This window comes from Crinia signifera, chromosome 19, assembly GCF_055691185.1.
Source record: "Crinia signifera chromosome 19, ASM5569118v1, whole genome shotgun sequence".
In the NCBI taxonomy this organism is placed as follows: Eukaryota; Metazoa; Chordata; class Amphibia; order Anura; family Myobatrachidae; genus Crinia; species Crinia signifera.
In genome coordinates this window covers 83,613,100-83,639,415 of record NC_139226.1, presented here as the reverse complement: position 1 = coordinate 83,639,415, position 26,316 = coordinate 83,613,100, and the positions used below count along the sequence as shown (strand labels likewise).

At 44.9% G+C, this 26,316-nt stretch overlaps 1 protein-coding gene across 5 annotated transcripts in view; it reads right to left on the bottom strand.

Annotated features, from left to right (window-relative positions):
* Positions 1–224: 224 nt before the first annotated feature.
* Positions 225–26,316, bottom strand: part of LOC146042687 (CMP-N-acetylneuraminate-beta-galactosamide-alpha-2,3-sialyltransferase 4-like) — a 158,431-nt gene continuing 132,339 nt past the window's right edge. For all 5 annotated transcript variants that reach the window (XM_083162824.1, XM_083162823.1, XM_083162826.1 and 2 more), the window contains 8 exons: positions 25,575–25,646; positions 24,645–24,742; positions 23,005–23,068; positions 13,739–13,834; positions 10,850–11,039; positions 8,832–8,984; positions 4,060–4,203; positions 225–1,100 (listed from right to left, as the gene is read on the bottom strand). In XM_083162824.1, coding sequence (XP_083018950.1) covers positions 1,014–1,100; positions 4,060–4,203; positions 8,832–8,984; positions 10,850–11,039; positions 13,739–13,834; positions 23,005–23,068; positions 24,645–24,742; positions 25,575–25,646 — 904 coding nt within the window. In that variant the 3' untranslated portion in view covers positions 225–1,013. The remainder of the gene's footprint in view (positions 1,101–4,059; positions 4,204–8,831; positions 8,985–10,849; positions 11,040–13,738; positions 13,835–23,004; positions 23,069–24,644; positions 24,743–25,574; positions 25,647–26,316) is intronic.

The following is a 26,316-nucleotide window of genomic DNA, read 5'->3' as shown; positions in this document are numbered from 1 at the left end:
AGTGGCCATAAGGGGCGTGAAAGAATTGAAGACCTCTTTAGCAGTAGTTATCACGTACACATTGTTAACCAATACTCAGCCTATCAGTGACATATAACGCATGCGGTAATGGAGGCGTAATCCCGACAGACCCCATTGGATAGTTCATGAACAGGGGAAAGTAAAGAGGTTGGTGCCACTGCTGAAACAAGGCACTCTGGTAAAAAGACCACGGAATCACACACTATGAGAAAAAATATTTAATATTGCGTCCTCTTCCCGTTCTACCAATAGCAGACAACAAAATAAAATAACACAAAACCAGCAGCATGTGGTTACTGGTGACACTTTTATAATTTTGCTATAAAGGGGGCATTGCTGTATTTTTCAAAAACAAAAAATACCCCCCCCCCCCCCAAGATACGAGATCCCCAACAAAGAAGGATATGGCGCCGGAGGGGGGGCCTGCCCTTTAGCCAACACTCCGAGCACAGAGTCCGATCCTTGCTTGAGCAAATCATTGCATCGTGTTCCAAGTTTATCAGGTAACTATAAGAAATAGTAAACATGGAGAAGGCAATAAAAAAAAATATTTATAGGGATCACAGCCGGCAGGATATGCAACCTGATAATTGCCAATCCCAGCCGTTAACTTCTGTTGCCTTTGTATAGGGTTGGGCATTTGGCATCAACCCACTCATCACCGCGGTTCTTCATACCTGGAGTTAGAGCGGTAGGCAAAATGTAAAATAAATCTCTAATAAAAACAAAATTTAAAAAATCTGAGTCAATAAAGTGGCATCTGCTAGTCCGTTTCAAATTCCACTGTTAGATGCCCGTAGTCCATAAAACTGGGTATGTGCCCTGTGCAGAACGGGTTCCCAAGTGCAGTCGCAAATTGTTTGCCACAGCCTTGAACAAATGTTCCATTCACTGACTTAAAGGTGGCACAGAGCAGCGTGTCCAGCATACTGCCCTCCGGGTCGCACCATAGGGTAGAGTCTTGTAGATAGTTCATGTGCCCAATCCCATCTTCAAAAATAAGTCAGATTGTGAACAAGCCTGTGCTGGAGAAGATTTCTTATTGCCATGGCTTCCAAAGTGATGTTATGTCCCGACACCTGTTAGAGAAGCAGAGGAATGTAACAGTGAGTACAGGGTCATGGTGAGCTCCCATTACGGTTCCCTTTCCTTCTTGGCTCAGCATCTTCAACCCACTGACATCTACTTTCTCTCTTTCTCTTTCTGCAGACTGCTGTCTTAAGTAAGATGACCGCATGAGTTCTACTCTATGTGCAACCTGTGACCCAAAAGGACTGATTGTTTCCCTGGCCCGAAGCATGCATACTGTTCAACAACTATTTATTTGTTACCAGTTATTTATGGTAACACATATTCTGCAGCGCTTTACAGAGAATATTGAACATTCACATCAGTCCAAGTGAAGCTTACAATCTATATTCCACACAGACATTCTATGGTTAATTTGTAGAGAGCCAACTAACCTACCAGTTTATTTTTGAAATGTAGGAGGAAACCGGAGTACCCAGAGGAAACTCACAAAAAAAGGAGAGAATATACAAACTCCACACCGTTGGGGCCATGGTCGGAATTGAGCTCATGACCTCAATGCTCTGAGGCAGTTATGCTAACCATTACACACTGTGGAGCTGGGACCAGTGGGCACTGTCGAAATGGATGGGGATGTCAAATTACATGCAACATAAGGGGAGATTCCACTGTCATCAAAAGGACAAAGAACAACATGATTTAAAAAAGAAAATCAGCTCAGTTTTAATTAAAGAAGAGCCATATGTGTAAGCAGCACATAACAGCTACCACTGGCCTAATGGCCTGATTCAGGATCGTTCACTAATCAGCACATCACATCCGCCTCAGACCGTAGCCTTGTAGCCTGAAGTCCTCACAGATTATGGCTTGGATGAGTAAAAGTGACCTGGCTACAGGTGCACACGGCTAATACCCAGACACTGATAAGCAGCCCATTTTATTAGCGCGCAGGTCTTCAAACTGCGGCCCTCCAGATGTTGTGGAACTACATGGCAAGGCATGTTGGAACATGTAGTTTCACAACATCTGGAGGGCCACAGTTTGAAGACCCATGTATTAGGGGGTGCAGCATTGGAGGGGCGTGTCTATCACCACCTACTGGGCGTGTCTATCCCCGCCTACTGGGCATCAATACAAACTAAACAGATGGTGACTTATTTATGTATATGGGCTTCAGAATGAGTCTCCCCCCACCATATTCACACAGTAGAAACAGGGACAAAAATTTACATCATAATGCCCATTACACATTAAGCCACAGTCCGTAATGCCCAATACACATTAGGTCACAATCCATAATGCCTATGAAAATGTATGCCACACTCCGTAATGCCTATTACACATTATACCAAACACCGTAATGCTCATTGCATAGTATGCCAAATGCTGTAATGCCCATTACATCATATGCCACACACCATAAATCCCGTTGCACATTATACCACACACTGTTATGCCAATTCCACATTAGAACACATTCCTTATTATGCCACATAAGTGCCTGGCGGGGACAGTGGACGGGCAGAGAGCGGTGGGCAACCCACCCAATTCCCTTGATACATCACATGCAATGTATCGAATGGAATCCCCATTTTCTGCTGTTGGAGAAACATGGAGATCATATGTGCAGCATGAATGATCTCTGGGTCTGATCCGGTCGGACGTCAGACACATGCTATTTCTCACGAAATCGGGCCCAAATTAGATAGTGTATGGGGGCTGTTAATCTGCCATATCTTACATATGAAAATACTATACAATCCTTAAATATTTACTGTCCCTCCCCCATACCACGCACCCTATATATATAATTCACTTTTCCCACCCCTAACCTTATCAAATATATTTAATGATACCTCTCCCATGCTTTGATAAACTGATCCCCACAAAGCATAGGTAGCTTCCTAAACCTCTGAATCCTGTGTACCTGCTTCTGCCGCGAGTCTGCTCTGTTGTCTGCGCCGCGGTGAAGCCTACTGCAGCTGCATGGATGATGCCGGGCAGCACTTGTGTCATGACAGCGCAGCTATGCTACAGAGAAATAGTATGTGCGCCGCAGCAGCGCCCACGAAGTAAGTGTGTGGGCGGGCCGGGGAATGGATTCGGAGAGATCGTGTATATGGGGGACAGCGCCGCAGCCAATACCCGCTCCGGCCAGTGCTACTGTGTGCATGCGGCTCAGCTAAGGAGTATGAGCAGAGCCGCCGCTGCCATTGGGCACCCTACTGTGCCAGTAAAACTGGTACTGTGTGCAAGTGTGAGGGGGGTCATTAGGAGGTGCCTGTGCACTCCCGGCACCCCCCGTGCGCAGCCTATGATCTGGACGGTAAGCGAGTCTGCCCATAGCTTGTACTGGAGCAGCAGAACCTTCACTTGTGACCTAATAGGTATGTACAATAATACCCTGTATACTAACAAAGGCAGGGTTCCCGACATAATAAATCACAGAACAGTCTGATGCTGCTTTCCCACTGCAGACCCGTTTTAAGTTACAGGTAATCTTAAACGGTATTTAGCATTCCCACTGCAGCAGATTACAGTTTTAAATGCCATTTAAGTACCATTCCCATTGCAGGTAAAACGTTTTAGCTCTTCAAAACGTTTTTACAGCACAAATGAGTGCCTGTGACTTTAATGGGCTTTTCAGGGTTGTGGGGAGTGTACAACACAGGCAACAACCAATCGCTTGAATTGTAGCCTGTTTACATTAAGAATACCGTTTAAGATGCATTCCCATTGCCTCTTAAACGGTAGATTACTGTTTAAAACACTGCTTTGAAAACGGGTTGAAATACCGTTTAACTTTAAACGGTATTTCAACTCTGGCGCTTTCCCACTGCAGCCTTAAACGGTATTTTGCCCTCAAAAATCGGCAATATACCGTTTCAAGGCTGCAGTGGGAAAGGGGCATGAGTTTTCTAGGAGCAATTACTTTTACGTTGTGCAAATACATTTCCATTTACTGTACTTAAACTTTTATTGGCATGATGGCAATGAAAAGCCACTTACCGCCATGGATTTCAGGGTCACCTTCTCGTAGTAGTGAATGGGCTGCTTCTTATTGCTGAGAGCTGGGTACCCAAACCCTGCTATGTGCACCTTGTCACAAAAGTGGAGGGCGAAAGTGATCGCTAGCATTCCTGTAGTCGGTTTCTGAAAGGAGAGGATCCATGCAACACTTAATACAGAGATGTCCACATACATCCTCCTGGCACTGCAAGTTGCGTTACACTGAATGCATGAGCGGCGTGTGACTCAGTGGTGCCGAGCTTCTTTGCATGTGACTTTAACATGACTTTGCATGTGACTTTAACGCAGAAATAGACTTGCCTGACAAAACTATTTCTGCTTCGATCTGGAAGATTGAATGCAGTTACATGCTGCATCGCCCCTCCCTCCCCGAGTGCGCTGTCCTCCATCCATCATCCGTCCATCAATCAACGGCATTTCCGTAGTCAGGGAGAATACAAAATGCTACGGTCCAGGGAATATACTGTACTGTATATTCCCTGGACCGTAGCATTTTGTATTCTCCCTGACTACGGAAGTGCCGTTGATGGACGGATGGATGGAGGACAGCGCACTTGGGGAGGGAGGGGGGATGCAGCATGTAACTGCATTTGATCTTCCAGATCGAAGCAGAAATAGTTTTGTCAGGCAAGTCTATTTCTGCATTCGATCCGCGCATCGGTATCGAATCTAGATTGAAAGCAGTTCACACGCTTCGATTTCTGATTTTTTCGTATTTGATTTTGCGGTACTTATATGTTAGTAGGGCACCCACTATAGTTAGTACGCTCATACCCCCACTATCCATGTTGGCATGGAGTTGATTTTATATAGTGTGGCGAGCGCAGTGAACCACCGAGCCCGATGCGTGGCGAGCGTAGCGAGGGGACATGGAAACTAAGCTAATAGCTTAGTGGGCGCCCAACTAACATATAAGTACTGATTATGCTTATATAAGCAAAATTGAATGGAAAATAGTGGAAATCTCACGGTGTGTACCCACCATTAGTCCATACATCATAGTACATAGTTCCATTCTGAGAAATCAGCACGGTTTTGGGAGTACAAAGGTTGCACCTAAACCACCTTCATTATTTTCTAACAGATGTCGGTGTTGCAGCATAATTTTTTTTAAACCTGTACACCTCATTTCTTGATGCCTCCCGCAGCCATGCAGGGTGGCGTCTCCCGCAGCACCCATAAAGTGACCTCACTACACCACTTTATTTAAATAATCTTCTGCAAAAAGAGAAAGGTTTTCTGTACTCCTTAACAAAAAACTCCATCACCCGATAGGTAATTATAATTACTAGGTGCACTCACTCCATAACTCGCTAGGTACAAATAATTACTAGGAGCACCCACTCCAAAACTCGCTAGGTACGTAAATTTACTAGGAGCACCCACTCCAAAACTCGCTAGGTGCCCCAACTTCATAACTTGCTAGGTAAATATAGTTACTAGGTGCCCCAACTCCATAACTCACTAGGTACCTATAGTTACTATGTACACCCACTCCATAACTGAGATACGGTCGTATAGTCGACCCGACTCAGGTCGACAGTCATTAGGTCAACACCGTTGGGTCAACAGGCAACAAGGTCGACAAGGTTCTAGGTCGACATGGATGAAGGTCGACAGGTGTCTAGGTCGACATGAGACAAGGTTGACATTGTTTTAGGTCGACATGGGTTAGTTCAACAGGTCGTGAAGTCGACATGTTTTTTTTCACTGTTTTTTGAGCCAACAGGCGGTAATTCATGCCCTACCATCCACTAGGGCATGGTGGGAGAATAAAATAGTGTACCGAGCGCAGCCAGGCATCGTGCCCGAAGCATAGCGAGCGAAGCGAGGTGCTGCGGTTGACTTCCAACTGTGTCCATGTCGACATTCGGGTAAAAAAAACAGTGAAAAACCCCATGTAGACTTTCCGACCTGTCGACCTAACCCAAGTCGACCTAAACCCATGTCGACCTAGACACCTGTCGACCTTCACCCATGTCGACCTAGAGCTGTCGACCCATCTGTGTCAACCTAATGACTGCCGACCTAAGTCGGATCGACAATACGATCCACACCCTCCATAACTCACTAGGTAAGTATTGTTACTAGGTGCCCGAACTCCATAACTCACTAGGTACATATAGTTACTATGTACACCCACTACATAACTCACTAGGTGCATATAGATACTAGGTGCCCCAACTCCATAACTCGCTAGTTACATACTGTATAGTTACTAGGTGCCCGAACTCCATAACTCACTAGGTACATATAGTTACTATGTACACCCACTACATAACTCACTAGGTACATATAGATACTAGGTGCCCCAACTCCATTACTCGCTAGTTACATACTGTATAGTTACTAGGTGCCCCAACTCCATAACTCACTAGGTACATATAGTTACTATGTACACCCACTACATAACTCACTAGGTACATATAGATACTAGGTGCCCCAACTCCATAACTCGCTAGTTACATACTGTATAGTTACTAGGTGCCCCAACTCCATAACTCACTAGGAACATATAGTTACTATGTACACCCACTACATAACTCACTAGGTACATATAGTTACTATGTACACCCACTACATAACTCACTAGGTACATATAGATACTAGGTGCCCCAACTCCATAACTCGCTAGTTACATACTGTATAGTTACTAGGTGCCCCAACTCCATAACTCACTAGGTACATATAGTTACTATGTACACCCACTCCATAACTCACTAGGTACATATAGTTACTAGGTGAACCAACTCCATAACTCACTAGGTACATATAGTTACTATGTACACCCACTCCATAACTCACTAGGTACATATAGTTACTAGGTGAACCAACTCCATAACTCACTAGGTACATATAGTTACTATGTACACCCACTCCATAACTCACTAGGTACATATAGTTTCTAGGTGTGCCAACTTCATAACTCGCTGGGTATAGAACATCTGGTTACTAGGTGCACCCACTCCATAACTCGCTAGGTATAGAACATCTGGTTACTAGGTGCCCCAACTCCATAACTCGTTAGGTATAGAACATCTGGTTACTAGGTGCCCCAACTCCATAACTCACTAGGTATAGTACATCTGGTTACTAGGTGCACCCACTCCATAACTCGTTAGGTATAGTACATCTAGTTACTAGGTGCACCAACTCCATAACTCGTTAGGTATAGAACATCCGGTTACTAGGTGCCCCAACTCCATAACTCACTAGGTATAGTACATCTGGTTACTAGGTGCTCCAACTCCATAACTCACTAGGTATAGTACATCTGGTTACTAGGTGCACCCACTCCATAACTCGCTAGGTATAGAACATCTGGTTACTAGGTGCCCCAACTCCATAACTCGCTAGGTATAGTACATCTGGTTACTAGGTGCCCCAACGCCATAACTCGCTAGGTATAGTACATCTGGTTACTAGGTGCCCCAACTCCATAACTCACTAGGTATAGTACATCTGGTTACTAGGTGCCCCAACTCCATAACTCGCTAGGTATAGAACATCTGGTTACTAGGTGCCCCAACTCCATAACTCGTTAGGTATAGAACATCTGGTTACTAGGTGCCCCAACTCCATAACTCACTAGGTATAGTACATCTGGTTACTAGGTGCACCCACTCCATAACTCGCTAGGTATAGAACATTTGGTTACTAGGTGCCCCAACTCCATAACTCACTAGGTATAGTACATCTGGTTACTAGGTGCCCCAACTCCATAACTCACTAGGTATAGTACATCTGGTTACTAGGTGCCCCAACTCCATAACTCACTAGGTATAGTACATCTGGTTACTAGGTGCACCAACTCCATAACTCACTAGGTATAGTACATCTGGTTACTAGGTGCACCCACTCCATAACTCGCTAGGTATAGAACATCTGGTTACTAGGTGCCCCAACTCCATAACTCACTAGGTATAGTACATATGGTTACTAGGTGCCCCAACGCCATAACTCGCTGGGTATAGTACATCTGGTTACTAGGTGCCCCAACTCCATAACTCACTAGGTATAGTACATCTGGTTACTAGGTGCCCCAACTCCATAACTCACTAGGTATAGTACATCTGGTTACTAGGTGCCCCAACTCAATAACTCGCTGGGTATAGAACATCTGATTACTAGGTGCCCCAACTCCATACCTCGCTAGGTATAGAACATCTGGTTACTAGGTGCACCCACTCCATAACTCGCTAGGTATAGAACATCTGGTTACTAGGTGCCCAGACTCCATAACTCGTTAGGTATAGTACATCTGGTTACTAGGTGCCCCAACTCCATAACTCGTTAGGTATAGAACATCTGGTTACTAGGTGCCCCAACTCCATAACTCACTAGGTATAGTATATCTGGTTACTAGGTGCCCCAACTCCATAACTCACTAGGTATAGTACATCTGGTTACTAGGTGCACCAACTCCATAACTCACTAGGTATAGTACATCTGGTTACTAGGTGCACCAACTCCATAACTCACTAGGTATAGTACATCTGGTTACTAGGTGCACCAAATTCTTCACTCACTCAGCAGAATCAACATGCAGAATGCTAAGTGCGGCAAAGTTTAAGTTTCATAAACTTCTTTACATTATTATTATTATTTTAGTAACTCAAATAAAAGTGAGAGGCTGTGAGGCATCCACATGCAATGTAGGTTAGAAACGGACAGTATGCAACAGTGCCGACTGCTATGGTTCCCGCCCCCTACCCCCAAGCGGCTTGCCCAATAACACTCACAATACTTACTACTGTCATTTTTTTGGACTGTGTCTTATTGGAGACCATAGGACCGAGAATTTTTGTGGCAGTGACTAACATGTAGTAAGGGTTCAAGATGCGTGTGTTCTGGGGAGCCACCTCCCAAATTATAGGGGGCATTTTCCAAAAACCTTTACGGACCTGAAATGACAACAAACATTGTAAGATGACAAACGGTCTTCAAGACTGGCTTCCTAACTTTCATAGCTGTACAAAACCAGGGTCCAAGGTGCCTGAAGCATACTGCCCCATTTTTTACTGCGATCTTTAGATGAAGAACTATTAATTGTTTCTAGGGAGTTAAGATTTTAGACAAGTGCCTCTGACTCTTTGGAGGCCCCAACTCTAGGATCCTTCAAAAACAGACTCAAGACTTTCCTGGTTCTCACACATTATGTCTTTTAGTATCTTGGGGCGCTCTATATTTTATGTGACGACTTTAGGCACTTCATTGTTTCTATTCTGTATTATTCTAGAGATATATTATCTGGTAAGCGCCTTGAGCCCTATTGGCGAAAGAGTTCTATATTAATCAATATTTACTATCATTATTATATTGATTGTGATTGACGTCACATGAATGAGGACATCCTCTAATTCAGGGGTGGTCAAAAAGGTCCTCCAGATCTATCAACAGTCCATGTTTTCCAAGCCACGGGTAAATCTATGGAATGTGTTGGTTAGGAATGCCTGTAGCATGTTTGAAAATTTGACACTTAGTAATGACTACACCTTTGCACCAGCTGGTGGCCTGAAAATGTGGACCGTTGGTAGATATCAAGGACCAGTTTGGCCACCTCTGCTCTACTGATTGGTCAGTGAAATCTTCCCCAAGGGTGGCTGAGTAGTTGTGAAAAGCCTGTGTTTGTACCTTACTCTGTAGGAGACCTCACAGGCTCACCGCTGCCTCTGATTTAAAACCCTCCTCCCATGACGAGGCCACTGCAGCTGCTGTCCTACATGGGCCTGAGAAGCATGTGATGAGCTCCACCAATCAAAGCTCAGCAGAAGCCTCTCAGCCTCTGACCTCTTGTGCAGTCACATGGGCCGCTGTTTATAAGTCTGAGCAGCCGAAATGAGGCGTGGAACGCAAAACGTGGAAGCGGGTGATACAAACTGCCCGCGAACACGCCAGCTATAAAATCGGCATCAGTAGCAGTGGGGATCCATCTGAGGAAGCTGCTGATCCAAGTCTAAGGCGGAGAAACGCGTATTGTGGAGACCCAAACTTATCCAGTCACCAGCGGTTATATGAAAGTGGTCTCAGATTCTGGGATAAATCCAAATAACCTATTGGACACTCAGCACCTGGAGCGCTCACCCTCATAGGAACTGCGGTGATACAATGATCCAGAGGAGACAGATAAAAATCCAAAACCGGGACTGGTAACTATAAATACAGCCTCACGTACAAAGCGACACTCAAAGTAAAAAGCCTTAAAAGCCCCATTAGCCTCAATAGAGATATTGGAATTCTGCCTCCAAAAATTGCCTCTTAGGACAGTGTATATGTTGTATGTATTGTTTGTCTGTCGCATGTTTTTTTTATATATTAATGAATTGGGTATTTTTTTATATATGAAATTGCTCTATATAAATAATAATTTTTAATAAAATACAGTACTATAGGGCATATAGAATTACTGAGGAATTATTGTAATTGGAGTGCAGCTGCGCTTTCTTAGGTGTCAATTATCGATTGCCACCCACCTCTTTTTGTTCTATACTGTATGTATAGGAGGCCCACAATTCCTTCTAAAAAAGAAAGCTGCAACCACACTCCAAAAGCTAAAAAAGCACATAAGGTACTTGATTAATTTGTTAATACCACCAGTGAGATCAGCGCTACTATGTGACTTTTGGTCACAAAGTGTTGTTCTTTTATAATAACAAGAGGAAAATCACAGCTTCCGCAATAATGTAATTATAAATTAAATGTATCATTAAGGAATTTAATATGATAATTTACTAACTAATGTAATGATAATAGGAATAGCACAACGCACCCTCTTTTCATTATTTAAAATGATCTTCATCCATTGGATGTCCAGGGGCTTGAATGGCACCAGGACCAATAAAGTGTCTGGATTGTTGTCCAATTGGACGTCAAAGTCAGCAGATTCTGGGTAGAAGAAGCGCATGGTGGTCTTACTGCCTACGTCCTTCTCGTAATTGTGGACTGGGGCGTTGTTCAACCTGGGAAGAAAATGGTTGAAAGTAAAAACAACTCAAAATCCTGTAGACCAATATACACATTAAAAAAAAAAAAAAAAAAAAAAAAAAAAACCACAACGATAGTGAAAAATCAGTTTTGGCCAATAGGATATTTCTATGGCCCCTGAAGATTCAATAGTTTCTACAAAGCAGATATTTATATAAGTTTACAGATGTGTCTACGTACTGTACATCTAACCTTTTTTTAGCCTTAAATAGCCCTTCTAGTGGCGCCATGACTTAGTAGTGACGGACATATTTTTTGTGACTTTTTCTGGTAAATAGCGTCTTATTTACAAAACAGAGTTAATAGGACACACAAGCAGCTTCTGCTATGTAAAATTTGTTATTGTTTTTTTTTTTTATGGAAATCAGTATAACATTCCATTTCTTATGCAGTACAATTGACAATACAATACACCTCACACATGCCTATACCAATACTGTCTAAGAGCAGTACAACTATAAAACATTATCGTCAAGAAAACACAATCATATAGTAAATAGGGGTTTTAGGGCCAATGGGTAGGTCTGGTTAAAAACTGAAATGAGTATATAGCTGAACAAGTGCCTCTTCTCCACAATCAATGCTACCTTCTGGGTATAGGATGGAGGAGGTGTCAGCAACACACTCAGTCTATGTATAGAACACTAGAAGTATGTGCCAGTAATGCTGTGAGGTGTAGGGGAGACCACAGGCCAGTTACACTGTGCACTAGGTAAGGTGTAGGTGAGACTGCAGGCTGGTAACACTGCGCACTAGGTAAGGTGTAGGTGAGACCGCAGGCCGGTAACGCTATTTGCTAGATTATGGTGTAGGTGAGACCACAGGCCGGTAACGCTATTTGCTAGATTATGGTGTAGGTGAGACATCTGGCTGGTCATAGGTGCCGATTCTGTGGGTGCTCAAGGGCCCGGGCACCCACGGAAATTGTTGAGCACCCACGGGCCCGAGTTCTGCTGCTGGGACACCATATTAACTTGCTAATTTGCGGCTGCAGCACCCACATTGCCGGACCCGCCACCTGGGAAACAGTATGGCGGGAAAAGTGTATTCTGTCCGCGGAGTACCTGCACTGTGGGGGCATTTATGTACCTGCACTGTGGGGGCAATTATGTACCTGCACTGTGGGGACATTTATGTACCTGCACTGTGGGGTCATTTATGTACCTGCACTGTGGGGGCATTTATGCATGTGGAACTCTGTTGCCGTAATTTCAATATTGGAGACAACTGTGCTCCATAATATAAATTAGTATTATTTTGAGGCCACACTCCTTCCCCATGAAGCCACTCCTCTATATTTTTGGCTTGAGCACCCACCAGCAAAAACATAAATCGGCACCTATGTGGCTGATAACGCTGTGCACTAAGTAAGGTGTAGTGGAGACTGCAGGCCTGTAATGCTGTGCACTAGGTAAGGCGTAGTGGAGACCGCAGGCTGGTAACGCTGTGAACTAGGCAAGGCGTAGTGGAGACTGCCGGCTGGTAATGCAGCACACTAGTTAAGGCGTAGTGGAGACCGCAGACCGGTAATGCTGTGCACTAGGTAAGGTGTAGTGGAGACTGCAGGCCCGTAATGCTGTGCACTAGGTAAGGCGTAGTGGAGACAGCAGGCCGGTAACGCTGTGCACTAGGTAAGGCATAGTGGAGACCGCAGACCGGTAACGCTGTGCACTAGGTAAGGCGTAGTGAAGACAGCAGGCCAGTAACGCTGTGCACTAGGTAAGGCGTAGTGGAGACAGCAGGCTGGTAACACTGTGCACTAGGTAAGGCATAGTGGAGACAGCAGGCCGGTAATGCTGTGCACTAGGTAAGGCGTAGTGGAGACAGCAGGCCGGTAACGCTGTGCACTAGGTAAGGCGTAGTGGAGACAGCAGGCCGGTAACGCTGTGCACTAGGTAAGGCGTAGTGGAGACAGCAGGCTGGTAACACTGTGCACTAGGTAAGGCATAGTGGAGACAGCAGGCCGGTAATGCTGTGCACTAGGTAAGGCGTAGTGGAGACAGCAGGCCGGTAACGCTGTGCACTGGGTAAGGCGTAGTGGAGACAGCAGGCCGGTAACGCTGTGCACTAGCTAAGGCTGGGGTAGCCAACCCTAGTCCTCGAGAGCTACCAACAGTGCATGTTTTGCAGGTGTCCTCACAGTATCACAAGTGAGCTAATTAGCTCCATCTGTGTATCTTTTAAAATGTGACAGTGATTAATGATTGCAGCTGTGCAGCAGCTAGGTTGTCTGGAAAATGTGCACTGTTGGTAGCTCTCGAGGGCTAGGGTTGGCTACCACTGAGCTAAGGCGTAGTAGAGACAGCAGGCTGGTAATGATGTGCACTAGGTAAGGTGTAGACGAGGCTGCAGGTTGGAAATGCTGATTAATAGACTGTACTGTACGTTCCAGCACATTGCAGACATCCTTTAGAATGTAAGCTCTCACGAGCAGGGCCCTCTCTCCTCAGAGAGAATATATAAACCTCTGCCACCCTGATGATTGCTTCAGTGTCCTGTCCCCTGATGCAACTATCCATATTTACCATGTACTTGTCCTAAATTGTCTTGTACTGTAATTCAAATCTGTTTTTGCTCATTTATGTATTGCTAGGCGCTGCGGAACCTTTGTGGCGCTATATAAATAAACGATAATAATATTAATAAGATTGTGCATTACATTTTCCTCTCTTACCTGATGACCACATCATATTTATTAATGATTTCACCCAGGGAGCTGTTTTTTAGTCGATGCCCATTGCCGACCACAACACACCGTCTGCACTGCAACCTGAAGAGAGAAAATCATAAGGTTTATAAATCAGCAATAATCTCACAAAACAAATTCCATACAACAAATAAGTGTTCTGCAATGCTATCAGTCCTCAAACTATAGCTATTGTATTCATAGAAACCTGCTCTTTTTTTCTCCACATGGTGGTGGTTAGACAAGCCCTGTAGGCAGTACTCAGAAGTTATCACTAGGTGGCAAACTAACATCACAGTTCAGGGTCCTAAAGTAACCTAGTGGTCCAAGTTTAAAAGGATATTGAGCACAGGTGAATTAATTAGTACCTCAGTCACTTTTGTCCACCATCTGTGGTACCTCAGTCACTTTTGATCACCATCTGTGGTCAGTCACAGAACCTTGGCTATAGTTACATTTCATCCTTTATTTATTTTAATCAATAATAAAATACCTTTTTTTCTGACTAAATATAATATTTAGAAATGTTAAAAGTAGTCCTTAAACTGGGTACACATTATATTATTGGACCTTCCAGCAAAGTAATGTATGATCGGCCCGATAACTGTATAGTGTGTCTGCAAGAGCATTGAGCTGAGTACACATCGTGCCAATGGACCTGCAGATCCAGATATATATATATATATATATATATATATATATATATATATATATCTTTGGTAGCGATCGGCACTCAGCTTCAGTAGTTCAATGATGACCTGGGTGCCATGCCTGTGTCAAACGACACTGTAAGTAGCACGGAGTCGGGTTGGAGGCACTCACAGGATTTGTATAGAAATGAACACACAGACCCCTGGGGTCTGTGTGTTCATTTCTATACAAATCCTGTGAGTGCCTCCAACCCGACTCCGTGCTATATATATATATATATATATATATATATATATATATACACACACACACACACACACACACACACACACATTTCTTCCTTCTTACCCCACAATTACGGGCATAGCATTTTGCAGCATCAAATAATGAATTGCGATCAGTGGTCCTCATGAGGAGATGTCTCAGAGGCCACAGCACATACGTAATTTATGCTTGCTACTACCAGAATGTGCGAATTTCCAGAGCTGCTATGCAACATTGTGACACTAGATGTCACTAGAACACAAAAGTTTGTAAAGTGCAGAACTTTTAACATTAGGTTTTGAATGTCTGTTTTTTTGTGTCACTGTTTTTTGGATATAGCACACTGCATCCTCTTATATAGTGTCTGGATGCCCTCTTGTCACACATTTCATTTCAATGTTTGGGTCTGCACATTTTCCTTGCTAATTTCAATGTTTTACATTTTTTACAGATTGCAGCCCATGTGACCGCCGGGAGGAAGCCGGGTGACAGACCTCCCGATGACGCACTTCCGTTGACACGGGAGGTGCCGAACCCGGAGTCCACTGGCGGTGACAGATGCATGGGGGTGGAGGGTAAGTAACACGCAAATTTGTTTATGTGTATTTATATGCCCACTTGCACTGTACACAGTTTATTGTATCCTGAAGATGGGGTCGCCGAACCCCGAAACGTTGATAATTTTTGGATTAAAATATCCACCACTTCACCACTACCTTAAGTCTCTGAGTGCCACTTCTTCTATATATAGACAAATGGAATGATATATATATATATATATATATATATATATATAGATATAGATATAAATATATAGATATATATATATATATATACTATGGGCACTCTTCACACTGTCGTAAGCAGCTGCGCCCCCTTAATTTGTGAACGTTTGTATTGTGAGAAATATGGTTAGAATTGTATGACAGATGGCCTGTATTGCAACTTGAGTTCTAGGTGAAATGTGTTAAATAGAGAGCATATGATTTGGAAGGGGGTGTGTATTGTTTTGTTTAATTAAAAAGCGGTTACAGAGTAAGATGTACATTGAAAATGTGGATGGTACAGTGACATTTGTGGGTGTGGGGGGGTGTGCGTGTTGTTTAGGTGTGTGTGTGTGCAATAGTATAGTAGGGTGTTTTTGAGTCAGCGGCTCCCCACTGGTGGAGGTCACGACCAGGGGCGTAACTATAGCACCGCAGCCCCCGCGGTCGCGGGGGTGGGGGGGCGCTGTGCATGTGGGGGCGCCGGGGGGGGGCTGCAGTGCTATAGAAATGCCCCCGCCCCCCATCCCCCGCAGGCTTACCTGTCTGCGCATCCCGGCTCTGCGCGACGGACCACGATAAAATTGAGAAACTGTCTGAGGTCTGGCGGCGGCCATTTTATCGTGGTCCGTCTGCATAGAATTAATTGAAGCCAGGAGGGGAGCCGGGACGCGCTGCAGCGCAGACAGGTAAGCCTGTGGCGATGGGGGGGCACGGGCGGCCGGGGGAGGGAGGCCGACGGGGGGGGGGGGGGGCCCCCATTAACGGTGGGGGGGCGCCGCAAAGCAAGCTACGCCACTGGTCACGACACAGGAAAACAGGAGGCTGGGTAGTGATAGGGGTGTGTGGGCATAAGGGGGACTAAAGAGGAGGGTGGGGGACACTGTGCAGCTTCTGCCAGTGGGTGAGGGTCCAGCGTGGCAGCACAGGAGTACAGGATGGTGGCCCTGAGTCAGATGTGAGTGTGTGTGGGTGGAGTCAGAGGCTCTGATAGGCTATTAGCCTATGACTTCACCCAGCGTTATAGACACACTCACACATTGGGCGGTATTCAATGAGCCTGATTCGCCAGGTTTTTATGGCGAATTTGTGCTGTTTGGCGAATTTCTGTCAAAAACGGTGAATCACCCTATTCAATGACCACATGGCGAATACATTTCTAGGTTTTTTTCACCATGATTCACCGAGTAGCAATCGCTATCTTTTTATGGTGAAGTGGAATGTGAACTTTTAAAATAAAGTGTTTTGTTTTTTACATTTGGTGTAAAAAAATCAGGAATTTTATTCTGAGGAGGGGCATGCTATTTTTATTCATGTGCTGTAAGCACATGAATATATATTTAATTTTAAAAATAATATTATTTTTTTTTATTTTATTTTTACACAGCATCCAGCAGGTGGCGCCAGAGCGGAGCCGCTCATTACATATTCATATATTCACTGCACGTTCATTTTGATCGTGTGTAGTGAATATACGCTCGCCTGCTGGCACCCCCGGGGGGGCAGCCTGTGCTGCCTGGCACCCGGGGAGCACACCTAACCCCCCACAAAGGTCTGGGCTAGGCAGAGAGACTACCATCTCTCTGCCTGGCACCGTCCTGAGGCTCCCTGCGGCAATCGCTGCAGGAGCTCATATTCGCCAGTCAGGGGCTCGCTGCCCCTGACTCGTTGAATACCGGAGCCCGCCGGCTCCGGAACGTGGCGAATGTGCAGCGAATCCAAAAAAGGATTCGCTGCACCTCGCAGGTATTCACATTGAATACCGCCCATTGAGTGACAGATGTATCCAAATATATGAGATATATGGTACTTGTGTAGTTTCACGGCAATGTTTGTTTATTAATCCAGATAGCTGTGTTTAACATTTCTTTGAAAATTGGCAGCTTGCCAGAGTCTGTGATTACTGTGAAACTTGGCAGGTTTCCAGACTCCTACACTGTACTAGGCTAGCGCGTGCTCACTCTGTGCTTAATCTGTGTAACTGTACTAAGGTATGTTATCGGTGAAATAGCGTTTTTTTTTTTGCGCTGCGGTATCGTCCCAGTCACAAACAGCGGTTGTAGTCGCAAACTGTCCGCAGTCAGAATTAGAGTCCCGGTCACAAACACACTTTCCACGCCACCCTGAAGCGTGGCGAGCGCAGCTTTACACATCCGACCGACCTTTTCATATCCCCACTATCCACATCGGCGTGGACTTGATGCTATATAGTGTGGCCAGCGCAGCGAGCCACCGAGCCCGAAGCGTGGCGAGCGCAGCGTGCTTGGCGAGGGGACGCGGAATACATGTGAAATAATCCGCGTGCGCTCGCCACGCTTTGGGCTCGGTGGCTCGCTGCACTCGCCACACTATATAAAATCAACTCCACGCCAACGTGGATAGTGTTGGTATGAAAAGGTCGGTCGGATGCGTACCGCGTGCGCTCGCCACACTTCGGGGTGGCGTGGAAAATGTGTTTGTGACTGGAACGCAACTGTGACTGGGACTCAAATTCTGACTGCAGCCAACTAGATGCAGTTTGCGACTACAGTCGCTGTTTGTGACTGTGATGCTACTGCAGCGCAAAAAAAAATCTATATCTATATCTATGCATGTGAGGGCATGTTTGATTTTGTATTCCCTACAATACAAAATCAAACATGCCCTCACATGCAGTTCGAAATATGTGGTCTACTTGCTGTCTTGTCCATGTGGATTAAACTACGTGGGCAAGACAGCAAGACAGTTCAAGGAACGCATGGCCCAACACAGGATGGCCATAAGGGCGGCGCTACTGGTGGGACATAGTGATCAGGCGGTGGCCAGACACTATGCACAGGCCCAACACAGTATGGCACAATTACGCTACCTCATCATAGATCATGTACCCATCTGCCCACGGGGAGGTGATAGAGACAGACAGCTACTCCGTTTGGAGAGCCGATGGATCTACACCTTAAATACTGTTAACCCTGGTGGACTAAACGAGGCCATTAATTACAATTGCTTCCTTTGAACACAAACAAAAATTGGAAGTAAGTGTAGAGTCAAAACAATGGGGAGTTTACAGCAAAATTGAGGAGAAACAGGGTTAAGCATCATTATATGGGAGGAACACACCACTAATAGCCACTCTAATTCATAATAAAAAACATTAGCACTAGCACTTTATATAGAGAAAAGGGACAAAAAATTTATTTGACCTCCTACATAACATTCACTGAGGGAAATGGATCACATTAGTGGTGCACACTGCCATCTAGTGGCTGGTTAATTGTATATGTTCAGCACTTTATTTTTAGTCTTGAGAGTAACGACACACAGGATGTCGATTGTTACATTATGTATGTATTTTTATCAAATATGCCATTGTTTATCACTGTCACTAATATTTCTTATGTCACTTTTACTTGCTTAACAGCAAGTCTTCATGCTTGCACGCTTTTGATTTGTTTTTGTTATGCCCACAGTGTTGCCCTTTCTCCTGACGGCTCCCAGAGCCGGCACCATGTCACTTCCGGCATCCTGACCGGAAGCAGCAGCGGGACACGGATGGTGAGCGTCGGGCGGCGGGGAGGCACCTGAATAGCCGGTAAGGTATTTAATTCACTTTTGTATGTACTACTGCAAATGTCCTGAAGACGGGCCCAGCCCGAAACGGCGTAGACAGTACGCAGTAAACTTTATGTTTTCACACCAGTCCCGGAGTGACGTGTTTTTGTTATATATATATATATATAGGATGTAGGAAGCAGGCGGCACTCTCGGATTTAGTGAAAGCAAAAAGTGGGTTTATTCAATCGGATTTATTCAATTGGATTGAATAAACCCACTTTTTGCTTTCACTAAATCCGAGAGTGCCGCCTGCTTCCTACATCCTGCATTGGGGCCGCGAGGTCCATACTGGAAGGCACCGGGTCAGTAAACGATTGGACCTACCACTGGGAGTGCCGGCCATCACACAAACTATATATATATATATATATATATATATATATATATATATATATATATATATATATAGCATGACCATGAGTCAAGGCTGCACACACAAGGCAATCCAGAGAGTGCTGGAGCTCACAAATTGGTCAAAATACAAAAATGCATTAGAGAGCCAGCAACATCCAAAAAATATTTATTTAATTTATAGGCATAATAGTGCAAATCGGAATAAAAAGAGGTTTAAAAATGCAGGAGGAAAACGTCTACTTAGCATTTGAGTAGGAAGGCATAATCACTGCGTTCATCCTCCAACAACCAGTCATCACACCCGACAGGCTGTTTCGGTGCTTCTCAGCACCTTAGTCATGGGCAACTGACTGAGCTCTCCCAAACAATCTAATATACCCATAGCACCAATCAACATAAGTCCCCTCACCTGTATAAGAGCGGTAAAACGAACAGGTACACACTGACAAGCTGCAGCGCGGCTTCCGGTCGTCACGGCAACCAGCAACGCCGGAAGACAGGCGGAAATGACGTCAGGTCTCCTAGCGACCGTCATACACAGGCCGCTGCAGCGGAAGTCAGGTGACCGCTGGTGACCGTTGGTGTACGTGGGCAAAACGATCCGGCTCCTAAAGGAACGAGTTGCAGGCCATCGCTCGTCCATAAAGAAGGCGTTTACCAAAATTGATGGCAACACACCCCCAGTGGCACGCCACTTTGCAACCATGCGACATTCTATGCGTGACTTTTCTATTATGCCTATTGATCATATACCTCCTTTGAGGCGCGGAGGTGATCGCGATAAACTCCTTCTCCAAAGGGAATGCCTATGGATTCACCGACTTAAGTGCTTAACCCCTAATGGCTTGAACGAATACCAGTCACTACATTGCTTTTTGTAGTAATAATAATAATATACATTTAGTGATGGTGGTGTTCATATGATAATGTGCGCAGATTTATTTTCTATGTTCTGCCTCTATGGAACTTGTGTCCATTGTAATTCTTCTATATGCTCCCCTTTTCCCTTCTCTTTCTTGTTACTTTTTGCGTATATTATGTGCTTTTGTACTTTTTGATTGCTTTTGATGTCCTCCGTGTTGTTATTGTTATGTCTATGTCCATGCTTGTGTATGTGTCAGCGTTGCCCAGGCAATCTGTGTGCCCTCGCACGCTCTCAGCAAAGGTTTACACCTCACCGTATTTTTTACATTACCTAAGTCCGTCTGACATCAGTAACAGCGTTATTGAGACACATTGGTTTGTCTCCGCTGTATAGTCAGTCGGAACGAGCGAGCGCATAGCTTGTTTTGTTGCTATGACGCTCAGCTCCCTTCAGCGGTCACCTGACTTCCGCTGCAGCGGCCTGTGTATGACGGTCGCTAGGAGACCTGACGTCATTTCCGCCTGTCTTCCGGCGTTGCTGGTTGCCGTGACGACCGGAAGCCGCGCTGCAGCTTGTCAGTGTGTACCTGTTCGTTTTACCGCTCTTATACAGGTGAGGGGACTTATGTTGATTGGTGCTATGGGTATATTAGATTGTTTGGGAGAGCTCAGTCAGTTGCCCATGACTAAGGTGCTGAGAAGCACCGAAACAGCCTGTCGGGTGTGATGACTGGTTGTTGGAGGATGAACGCAGTGATTATGCCTTCCTACTCACATGCTAAGTAGACGTTTTCCTCCTGCATTTTTAAACCTCTTTTTATTCCGATTTGCACTATTATGCCTATAAATTAAATAAATATTTTTTGGATGTTGCTGGCTCTCTAATGCATTTTTATATATATATATATATATATATATATATATATATATATATATATATATATATATATATATATATACAATTCCTTTTATCCCGGCACTCCCAGTCAAGTATACAATAACTTCGGTGCACTCCAATCAATAAGCATATATGGTCCAATAACGAAGGCACACAGGAGGTAAGAAGCAGAAAAAAACGTGTATTCAGCAAATGATCAAGCGCTTTCGGGGCTCTCCCCCTTCCTCAAGATCACAGCCCTTAACACCTTAACAGCCCTAGCCCACCTGTCTGCACTGTTAAGGGCTGTGATCCTGAGGAAGGGGGAGAGCCCCGAAAGCGCTTGATAATTTGCTGAATACACGTTTTTTCTGCTTCTTACCTCCTGTGTGCCTCCGTTATTGGACCATATATATATATATATATATATATATATATATATAAATATATATATATATATATATATATATATACAGTGGTCGAAGTGGAAATTTTGAAGTGGGGGTATGGAAATTTTGAAGTGGGGGTATGGAAAAGTAAAGAGTGAATATAGTGCGCACCTTCGGACACCCCCCTGTCCATCAACGTCCCCTGCCAGACTGCCCTGTTGTACAGGGGTATTAAAAAAGCACAATATGTGCTGCTGAGTGATCAGAGAGCATCCTGAGGGGGAAAAAAAACTTTTTTTTTTATCTTCAGATTAAAGTGGGGGTATGCCATACCCCCGTATACCGCCCCACTTCGACCACTGTATATATATATATATACACACACACACACACACTGATTGTCAGCAAAAGATGAAGGTCAGGACACCCAGCTTGGCGGGGATTTGAAAGTGCCCACCCAGAAGTGCTGTCAGCTCCCCGTAGAAAGTGTACCGACAAGATATATTGGACATTGTCTATACCACACCATTAAAAACCCATGTAGTTCCTCCTTCCTGCCTGTGGTGTCGCTCTCTGCTGTGGTGCTTCTAACAAAGTCTGGTCTCTATTTCAATGCAGAGGTACACACCACAGTGGGCTAGAAGCAACACAGCAGAACTGAATTTGGGGGGGGGGGGGGGGGGGGGTAAATGACTAAGAAATAACTCCTATACTTTTATTATCCCTCTGTATTTATGTAGGAGTAAAAATTAAGACACAAGTATATAAAATGATACTTGTCATTGCTTTTTTCTGCCCCATAATCAGTGCTTGATGTGGGGCAGCATTAGGGTTACCACCTCCTCTCTTTAATTCCGGACACATATTAATTACACAGGTTCTGTGGCAGTTAAAAACCAGGTGAAATGGAGTTTTGAAGTCAGTCAGCCACAAAACCTGTGTAATTAATATGTGTTCAGAATTAAAGGGATGAGGTGGTAACCCTAGGCAGCATGGACTGGTATGGCATACTGCCACTCCGCACCGAGGTATCGCTTTTCCCTCAACCCAGCTGGAGGATGCCGCAACAGACTAGGTAGGCCTACAGAGACAACCAGGAACAGTGGGATAACACACAAGTGGTTCCCACGGTAACCAGCCATGTAATCCTACACATGCTGGTCTTCACAGCCACCAGTGGGGACAAAGGGTTGTCCATTCCACAACTCATTTGGCGGTGTGTGCAACCACAGCAGAGGGGTACGTCTGTGGAGGTTCGGGATGCCGCCCCTCCAGAGCAACAGCTTGATATATTGTGGAAACAAATCTAGCTACATAAGGAACTGTCCTTTTTCCAACCTGTAACAGGGCAGATAGGAGTTGGCTTCTACTTTATCACTCTCAATGGCTTTGTACATCTTGCCTTGTGTCCCTTTAAAATTTCCATGCCACCTCTCCCGACTCCTGTACAGAATTAATTTATTGTAATGACGGACCTGTATTATGGTGTTCTCATACCTCTCTATTTCCTGCGGCACATTATACTGGTTTGTGAGAGCCAGAAATTTCATTATAAGATCCTCTGTAGGAGAGAGAGAGTCATCGTTCAGTCTGGACATCACATGGATAAAGACAGAGCAGACATTTATTCACTTGATCGGCTTCCAAACCATAAAAATCTCTCACAGGGAGAGACCAATCTCCCATCAGCAGACAGCGCTCAGCGTCCTGCCAGGAACTGGTCACACTACGCTGAAACCAGAAATAGTGCCACCCCCTCCCCCCCTCCCCCAAAAAAGTTTCTGCCCCCACCTTCTGTTGCTATTTGTGTTGCCAGGGGTTACTTACTCACTGTGGAGGGGGGTGGGAGGTGACATGCTCATTGCCAGGGCAGGAGGGGGTGTTGCATGCTTGTCGCTAGCAGGGGTTATATGATTGTTGCCAAGGAAGGGGACGGTAACTTTGTGACCCTCTCGTTGCTAGGGGGAATTACATGCTCATTGCCAGGGGGGGTTACATGATTGTTAGGGGGGTGTTTACAACCTCATTTCCAGGAGGAGGAGGGGGGGGGTATATGCTCAATGCCATGAGGGCGGGGGGGTACATGCTCATTGCCTGAGGGGGGGGGGGTGTCTGCTCATAGCGCGCCATCACTCTATTCATCCTAACAGCCTATTTATGCTCACTGCTACCCCTTCTGTGTCACTCCTTTCTGTCTTTCCCTTCCCTCTAGAATGTAAGCTCTCACGAGCAGGGCCCTCTCTCCTCTTCCCTCCTGTTCTCACAGCACTCTTCTTGCATTTCAACTACAGCTCTCTTACTTTTCTACAATCTATACCTGCCTCTATTCACTTCATTATATCTCAGCTGTATTGTGTACTAAGAAGTGTGCTTTAATTGTGTTACGTCTACTTCTGTGTACCCTGTACTGTTCTAATGTGTTCTATATGTTCGGTGCTGGCTGGGGCCATCACCATGTTGTGACGGTGAATGGCTGCCTGGGTGCTGCACAGCTCAGTAATTATGTTCCCCATGTCCGTGTCACTCATTAGAGTACATCTAGTATATATATCAGTACTGTTACTGGCTACCTAGCTGGCTGTGCAATCACCATGTGGCGCCACTGAATGGCTGCCTGGGTACTGCACAGCTTGGTAAATAAGTTTCCCATGTCCGTGTCCCTTATTAGAATGCGTCTTGTGCATATCTCTACGTGTGATGTATATCTGTACTGCCATTGTTGCCTGTTCCTTGTACTGATAACCCTTTGTATTACAGTATGTGCATTGTTATTTTTAATGTCTGTAAAGCACCTTGAGTCCTGTTGGAGAAAGTGCGCTATATAAATAAAACTTACTTACTTACTCCCAGTACTTTTGGATAGCGCTGAATGCACTGCCCTCCCCTGACAATAGCTAGAGGTCTATCTCCAACAATTTTTGGGGGCAAACCATCAACATTTGAACTGCGGTGCTATATTTATTTATTTATTTATTATTTATTTACAGTTCTTATATAGCGCAGCATATTCCGTTGCGCTTTACAATTGGATATATTTACGAATGACCATCTTGCCATAATGTAACCAAGATGGTCCCCCCTGTGATCAGGTCACATCACCAGACAATATTATTTCTACATCCCCATCTCAGTCTTACCGCTGCCTTTTGTGCCGTACGGCAAAGCGTAGACAGACTCGTTCTTCACCCAGAAATAGTCACTGAGTTGCAGGAAGACGGGATGGTTCCTGGAGTAGCTGGAAGGGTTGCACAAATGTAGAAAGTGTTATAGGTGTACAGCTAAATTTTAGGTGATTTCAATTCAAAATGATGGCAAGGAACATCACATCTGTCCACACCAAAAGTACTGTCCCACACCCCATGGAAGTGCATACAGAAACCTGAGATGACACCAGTCCCGTAGCTAGCTTACAAGTCCACTAACTCAAGACACATTGCTAAAATTGTATCTCCCCTAATATTCAACATACATAAAGGTAACAAGACAAGGGGTATCTTGACATTAGAATTGGGTGGTCAAAGTTTGTATCTTATTTGAATGCTGGAGGGGCTAATTTAATTCTGGGTGAAGGGAGTGAATGTCAGTTACCACTTCATTTTTTTTTGTTTATATGCCATCAACTCTACCCCAAATCGTATACCCTCTTCCCAGCCGGCTGAATGACAAAATAGCTAAGGAGTGACCGCAACCAGACCCCCCCCACATTGGTATAGTCAATGTCTCCTGCAACTCTCACAGAAGGTCCGGACCCTCAGCAGAGTCGGACAAAAAAGACCCCCTCCCCTGTTAAAGTACAGCAGGTAATAATGTCACACTGAAAATCTGTTTTGTGATAAGATACAGATGTGTACTTATATGCCCAGTTGCAATACGCCACGCTCTACATGATGAGCTGCCAGGTCTGTTGTATACAAACAAATAGCAGAAAGGATTCTCAGATGCCCTGGCATGCTAAGAGAGGCTGTTTGGTGTGACTGCAGCAAAGACGTACGAAGAGTCAGGATGCATCTGAAGAACATAGAAGCTCCTAATGGCTAAGATACAAGCGTGTACTAGTGCTCACTTACTTGCTGATCATGGATGCCGCTTTTGCAGTTAGCTCACCTTGCGTGCACATTGCTTGGAAATTGACATATGACCTGTGATGGATAAAACAGCAATCAGTGTTCTACAGACATAGGGCCTAACTCTGGGAGTCAAATAAAACAGAGAAAGTACAGTAACGGTGCACCTGAACAAACCATATTGAAACAGAAGAGGTGCAAATACATAAGATTTATTTTGCATGCAAGGTCATTACTAGCTGCTTTTGCATGCAGCCCCACAAACTGGGTAGCACTGAAGGAACTACCAGGACTGGCATAATGTGTGTACCCGGTGAAGTGTGAATGCACTAAGTGAGGAGTCTGATGTAATTGCTTTGCATGGACATGGGATACTTGTCATTGTTATAATAGACTTAGAGAACAGGATTTGAGGAGACTAGACACTCGAGATACAGTGATGGACTATTACTGGTATGTTCCCTGGCTGAATACTGTCTGGCCGCAGAGGGAACACAGAACAGGGGGAGGTAAATATTCTTACCGGACCCTTGTTGTGTTCTTGGTACCTGGTTATCCCCAGTCCTGCATTTGTCAATGCCCATTCTGCACCCTATGGGGGTTATTCTGGTTCGCACGGGGGACCGATGTTTTACTACTGCACATGTGCATGTACCTATGCTTGGTGCGAACGGGCACGGCGAACGGATAGTTCACCTTCCAGTAGGGGCGGCGGCGACGGGCTGTGCCCATGGGAACACACAAC